Here is a 6,842-nt window from a genome sequence, read left to right as displayed (position 1 = left end):
CCTCTCCACACCAATGTCCATAAACTAGAACAGGTTCATGTGGAACCTGCAGTCCTACCTAGTAAGCATCAATAAGCAATGGTCCCAGGTAGCTGCTGACATATTTCTCTTGAAACTGAGAGATGGCCACAGACAAAACACCTCTCTTGTCTGGATGTGTAGGAAGAGTTCACATAAAAGGACTTCATAAAATATCTATGAAGGAGAACTGATAATATCAGAAGAGTTCCCGCACTTAAATTGAATATAATTCTCTACGGTTCTTTTCTTGATTTAATTTCTGTAGCTCCTGAAAACTCACTTCAATCTTGTTCAGTTCGGAATAAACACATATCTGGGATTTCACAAACTTGTAAAGACTTATTAGTAGCCTTTTTGCTTCCGGTATCATTATCACAACAGTAAAATTAGCATCTAGAAGTAGGCATATCCAATCCATAATCTGGTTCTGAGTTGGAGGATGAATTCCAGGAAGAGTCATAGTAGCATTTTTGCTACACTTCAGATAAAGGAAATACCAATACTGGAGAAATAAAGTGACATGCTGTGCTGGGATATCCTTCAATTCTGGCAGAAGAAATGTTTCACTATATGCTGAATGAAGAACTGCATTTAGTAGAGCTGCTCTTTTTGGTATTAAAGGGCATGAAGTGGTCTCCTCTGTTGTGTCCTGAGGCTTTTCATTTAACTCTTTATCACAGTTATTGCAGTTATCTTCTTCAGGATTAAAGCCATTTTGAGTAATTTGCTCTTCCATTTTTTCTTCTTGTACAGTATCACTATCATCAAAAACTGACTCTGTGTTGATATCTATTTCTTGAAGACTGTCATCATCAATGTTTAAGAAAATTTTTAAGCAAGTGCAAGTGACTGATTCAGGAATGTCAGGGAACTGCTGTAGACAGAGTTGTAGTATCTGTATGTCTGTTTTTTCTAAGACACCTCCATTAAGCCAGGGCACATGCATTTGGATAACCTGCATCAGAGATTTCCGAGGATAAAATGATGGTTCTGTGTTACATCTTCCCAGAAGTCCTGTTACTTTGTCCTCAATAATGGTATGAGAGTCAGATGTCCATTTAATAGATAAAAATTTACGTAGTTCTATTTCAATGTTTTTCTGAATCATTCTTTATGGTTGATAAATGTTGTTTGGATGCTAGAACCTCTGGCTGTACACTAACTTCAACTTTTCTTGTTCTTAAAATTCTCCTTGACTGCTCCGAGTTCTGTGATCTAAGGCTACATCCCTGAGATGTTTCCCAGTATACAAAATGGGGCATAGTGTGAGTACCTGCATCTTGAGTGTGCTTGAATTTTCCAAGAGCACCTACTAATGATGACACTTCACACTTATATGGAATCACAGTTAAAAATTTTCCATGTAGCATAAACAAATTTTCCCCATAATACCAGAGTTGACCACTGGTCCCTTGTGGTAACTCTTCTGAAGCCTGGAGTGTTTGAAATTTTATGTTCCACATGGAAAGGCATTCCTTAGAAGCTGTCAGTGGAGTTCCCAGGACTGCTATGTGATTTTGATCCAGGACGCGGACCGTAACACCGTTTCTAGCATTACCAGACACAACAGCCTTGAGCAACAGTGATCTAACTACCATCTTATTTCTGCCTGGGTCACTCGGATATGTTGGTATCAGGGTTTCATATATACATCCATCAGAGCTTAATGACTTCAAAGAGATGACTTTCTGATTCATAGATGCAGTAAAACTCTGTATAACAGATTTTTCTTTTTGTCCAGATAAGACTGTGTATTTGCTTAAGATATGTGAGTTAAATGTTTGTACATAAGCAAAATAATTTCCATCTTTTTCAGTCACAAAAATTAACATAGGATGCTTAAATACCATGAACTTTTGTCCACTTAATCACCTCTCTGTCAGTGAGAACAGTTTCAATTTTCTGCTGGGGCTCTGCAAGCAAGGCCTCTAGACCACAGACGGCACCTGCCTTGAATAGCACTAGTGGTTTGGTTCTTTGTATTGAATGTATCCTGTACACCTCAGCTGACAATGTAGCTTTAAATGCTTGATCCAAGTTTACATCTTCATTATCCCATATTCTCAAAACCTTATCATCGTGAACAATATACTCTCCGGTTTGAAAGCTGCATACGGCTGGACATGTTATAGTTTGACCTTGCTTCACTGACCAGCTGCCCAAGGATTTCTGATCAAAACCTTATAGAGGATGACAGTCCTACTGCTGTCCGTCACCAGAAACTGGTTTGTTTTGTGGCCCGGCTCCACGCCCAGGAGTCCGTCAGGCCTGAAGCCCAGGGGTAACCCAGACAATGTGAATTCCTCCTCCAGGGTTGCCACCTTGGGCAAACCTCCCTGACTTCTTGTATTCTCTACCAACTCCTTCATGCAAGCCAGGTCAGCGCACACCTAGGCAAGTGCACTGTAGAAAGGATTTTAGGCTGCTGCTGCCTGTTTTTTGATTAAAACTAAGACTCTCGCAATTATCTGGAGAGCATTACATTATTAGAGTGTAGTACATTATTTTAGGAAAAAAACTGGACCATCTGCTTTCAGTGAGACCCCAAAGTGTTTGATTTACTGAAACTATTCTATACTAGCTACATCTACAAAACCAAAACAATTACTGGGGGCCCTTGTTAAAAAGAGTTGTGGGCCTTACCTTAGGAATAATGAAACACAATTTTCAGGAGAGGAACCTGGGAATCTGAAAGTTTTATCATGTGCCTAGGGTGATTCTTGGTTTCAAGCAAATCTGAGAAAGAATTTGAGAAATGCTATCTTAGAGCAGTGTTCTTCAACTTTAATGTGTATACAAATTACCTTCAGCTCTTGATAAAAATACAGATTCTAATTGCGTTGGTCTGGGAGGGGCCTGAGATTCTGCATTTCTAACAAATCCCCAGGCGATGTTGCTGGTTTAAGAGTACTTTAGTAGCAAGGTCAGAAGGAATATGTCTCACCTGGCCAGTGTGTGAATCAGTACTGGCCACTACATTTTCTGCCAGGGGCCTCTCCTACCTGTGTTCTGTCCATTTCTAATTTTTCAATGATTCTGCCTCTTCAAGCTAGTGTGATCAGTTAAGGTAAAGAAGGCATCCCACATTCTCCACTTGGTATATATAAATACTTAATCCACATGTAGCTTTAAAATAGCCCAAAATAAAAAGAAATGGATACCACACATTAACTTACAACATAATGGATTTACATTTAATATAGTATTTCTCATCAAAGGATGTTAATCAATATAAAGTTTTTTTTACATTAAATCTTTTCATTTCAATGTTTAATATAAAGTTTTTACATTAAATCTTTCTTTTCCATTTGCAATATTAGATATATTGAATACATTTTTCTAATTTTTTTTCTCCAAAGATTTAAAGGTTTTGGTTTTTGACTAAATTTCATATTGAAGTACACTATTAACTTGGGAGATGAGAAAACAAAAATTTAATTAAAACATGGAGAAAAGACTCTGCAACAATTCAGGAAACAGTGATTATAAGGGAACGATGGTGATTTCCTAGGATTCTGAGTAAGAGCTTCCTTCTTACTATTTTGTGAGCTTTGAGATGTCTGAAACTATGGAATATTATTTATGCAAATTTTAGTCATATTATTTATTGGACCTCCTTTACAACTAGAGAACAGAAATTATAGTCTGTTTTTTCTCAGTTCTTTCTTTGATGTGAAGAGAACATTATCCCCCATTTAACATACATCAGTTTGTTCCTATTCACAGGCAAACACAGGAATGTGAAATTACCTCATTTACCATCTGTTTCTTGGCAACTTTCAGACACCAAAGCTCAGTTTTAACCTCAACAGCACAATGGTTTTCAGGATGAGGTTTGATTTAGGAGGCCCTTGGAGGTCACACCTGCCCATTTCTCTTCCTGGCATACACCCCCAAACAAGCACAAATGCCTGTAATGCTGAGAACCACACCTAACAAGATAGCAATTGCATCTCCGGCTTCTACTGCTTCAACAACAGGCAGCATCAAAAGCAGTGGAATGAGGACTATCAACAATTGTGTTGAAACTGAGGTCATGATGCTGGGATCTTGAGCGCGGAAGGTTCCTAAAAATAAAACATGGATACAAACGGAAACTGTTAAAAACTCCTACGTTTTCAAATGAAAATATGAATATACGACAAATAATAATACACCAAACCTTTTAAATTAAGAGATGTTATCAATAATTTGGATCCCTCTTCTCATTTTACAGAAGAAAAACTGAATCACAGAGAAGTAAAAGGTACCTAACTTTGGTCATTTTGAAATGTACCTCTCCAGCGATTTTTCTACTCTATAATGTCAACTACGTGTTCTTCAACCAAACAGAACATGAACAGCATGACATAATTAAGAACAAACTGGATATTAACAAGAAACTCACTTGGAAACTTAAAATATCCTGGTCAAAATAAAAACTGTATTTTCTTAGGGTCTCTCCCACCCATGAAATGCCGAAAAATCTGGCAAAAGTCAAACAAAACATAATTTTGTGAAGTTGTGGTTAATTAATAAGACTTACCAAAGAAACGGGGTATATATCTATTTAATTTTATTTGACTCGAAATATTCCCTGGAGCTCCGGATGCTGAGGTTAGGAAGTTGCACGTGATACCGCCTAATAGCACAGAGGGGAGAGGGGAAGGATTTAAAAAATTCTTCATCATTATTATTTATTTAAAGAGGCAGCTAGAGTCCGTGAACAGCGGGGAGGCTGTACTGAAGGTCGAGGTATGGATAATAAGTAGAGCAAACAGCTTATCCAAGCAGCGGAACTAGAAGTTGGTCACTTCACCCACTCAGGAAAAGCTAAAAATAAATCGAACCGAGAGACAAGTTCACACCAAGGCTTGATATTACGATTTGAAAAAGGATGCCTGTTTTTGCCTGGCAAGGAGGTCAAATTTGCCCCCTGCTTTGGAAATACACTGGGACAATCTATTCTTTAAAGACGAGTTCTTACATTACCTTCCGGGGAGCAGCCATTACAGGAATGGCGAAGAGGGCGGAATCCCCAAACTACATTTCCCACAATCCCTGCTGCCAACGACTCCCGTGATGCGCCTTGTAACCGGCTGAGGGAGTGACGGTCATGCTGTACCCGAGACCAAGAGAAGCAAGCGTTAAAATGGATTAGCGTACAAAATTTCATTTAAAAGTAAGGTAAAGAAATGATAACACGTGGTTTTCTATCCTGTTTAGGGTTTCGAGACGCACAATTAAGTCTATTTCTTCTGCTGAAATGAACACAGAACAACAGAAAGAGATAACCCGAGTAGAGCCATCTGTTTCGGATGCTTTTAAAAAGCTTCTCTAACCTTTTTGAAGCAGAGAACCCCCTGACATTGTCTTTCAAATGTGCGCCATGATATTTGTTAATTTTTATAGCCAATGAAAAGGAAAGCACGTTTAATAAGAGATTTTGGAAATGGTAGCAAAGTTTAGGAAAAATGGTATAAGCCCTGTAAACAGATGATGTCCTGATGATTCTTTCAGTTTCTAGAGTTCTGAGTTTCCCTATAAAGTCAAGATTTCAGTATATAGTAATTCTTCCCAGTCATGTTTTGGCAACTTCCTCGTGTATCCAAATATTTATGAAGAGATGTAAAATTACTGCTTTTAAACCATAAAACAATTATTTTTTTGCAAATGTTTTATCCTTTTTTGAAAGTCTCCCTTAAAGTCTAATTTCTGTAAAGTTCCTACTGAAACTTTCTAGTCATGCAGTCTTTGAACTCTTATACTTACTAAGTCCACAATTTATTTGGGACCCATAGCCCTAAAATCTTAAATTATTAATGATGTGGGTTAGGGATGAAGTAATCTGCCCTGTTTGGAAGGTTTCCTGGTTCAGTTAAACATTTTAGGTACATTCAGTACAGTACCTATAATTAGCATGTAACCTTGTATTGGTGGTTATCCTTTTCCTTAGACATTCCTAGTCTCTCTAGATTGACAGCAGGTCTTGGTATTCCTTGCTCTTAACATGCACTCAGCAAGTGCTCAGGGCTGTTGGCTAATAATAATTATTTAAATATATAAATGTGCTAACGAAATTTCATGAGATACCAAGAGGTGCCAGATAAACCAAAGATGTCTGGTAAATTGGAAATCTGAAGATAACTGCACAATTATATTGTCAACCTTGGGTCTCTAAACTTGCTTATTTTAACATGTTCTAATTGCCTCATTTGTGTTGAGCTGCTTATAGTTTGATTCTTTCTAACCAATTATGTTTGAAGTAGGATCTATGTTTTATAGCTTCCAAAATATTTTTTCTTCTTTTATAGGGGACTTAACTTTTCTCTGTATGTTCATTTCAGTTAGCTAACGTTAGCAGAAGTTAGTGTTGCTATAGACTTGTTTTTAGATAATGAACCATGTTGAAGATAATGGTTTGGTTTTAAGTTTGAAGAGTCCGTGGATGGTAAGATGCTTTTTCATTAAATCATAATATTAAGAGGTCAGTTAATGACCATCTGAAAAAGAGTGGCATAAATTTTTGCAAGGATATTTTGGGGCCTGAGTAGTTTTAAAGTAAAATTTGTTTACTTTTCCTAACTAGCACCCATCCCAATCAGGTAATCTAACAGAAGTATTGCTATATATGCTAATATATGTTTTAATACAGTCCTTGTTTCCAAGTCAGATGGTATTCTAGTTCTCAGTTTTCTTATCCTAACCTAGTGATCTTAAGAATAAAAGATTAGTTACTCCTCTGCTCAAATCCGTCTGATTCCATCACAGTATGCGCAAGTCTAAGCTCTTTATTAAGGCCCTCAAGACCCTAAGTATTCTGGCCTCTGCCTGCCTGTCTG

At 37.5% G+C, this 6,842-nt stretch overlaps 2 protein-coding genes across 3 annotated transcripts; both read right to left on the bottom strand.

Annotated features, from left to right (window-relative positions):
- Positions 1-217: 217 nt before the first annotated feature.
- Positions 218-2,390, bottom strand: LOC119535356 (nucleolar protein 11-like). Its single transcript, XM_037837764.1, is given in 4 exon segments — positions 218-1,112; positions 1,114-1,875; positions 1,877-2,198; positions 2,201-2,390. Coding segments are annotated over 4 exon segments (2,169 nt in total).
- Positions 2,391-3,559: 1,169 nt separating this feature from the next.
- On the bottom strand, positions 3,560-5,032 carry SMIM30 (small integral membrane protein 30). 2 transcript variants are annotated; one of them, XM_037837453.1, is made up of 3 exons: positions 4,993-5,032; positions 4,547-4,642; positions 3,560-4,088 (listed from the first exon to the last, which is right to left on the bottom strand). In XM_037837453.1, exon 3 carries the CDS (start codon positions 4,057-4,059, stop codon positions 3,880-3,882), a length of 180 nt encoding a protein of 59 aa, XP_037693381.1. In that variant the 5' UTR covers positions 4,060-4,088; positions 4,547-4,642; positions 4,993-5,032; the 3' UTR covers positions 3,560-3,879. The 2 variants fall into 2 exon arrangements, with proteins under 2 accessions (XP_037693381.1, XP_037693382.1); XM_037837454.1 differs by lacking the exon at positions 4,993-5,032 and having other exon boundaries at positions 4,409-4,547.
- Positions 5,033-6,842: the final 1,810 nt, after the last annotated feature.

The sequence above is a fragment of the Choloepus didactylus genome, chromosome 5, assembly GCF_015220235.1.
Source record: "Choloepus didactylus isolate mChoDid1 chromosome 5, mChoDid1.pri, whole genome shotgun sequence".
NCBI classification, from domain to species: Eukaryota; Metazoa; Chordata; class Mammalia; order Pilosa; family Megalonychidae; genus Choloepus; species Choloepus didactylus.
This window is presented reverse-complemented; position numbering and strand designations above follow the sequence as displayed.

Excerpts from the sequence above, each read along its gene's own strand:
- SMIM30 (XM_037837453.1), bottom strand. The coding sequence starts at position 4,059 with ATGACCTCAGTTTCAACACAATTGTTGATAGTCCTCATTCCACTGCTT.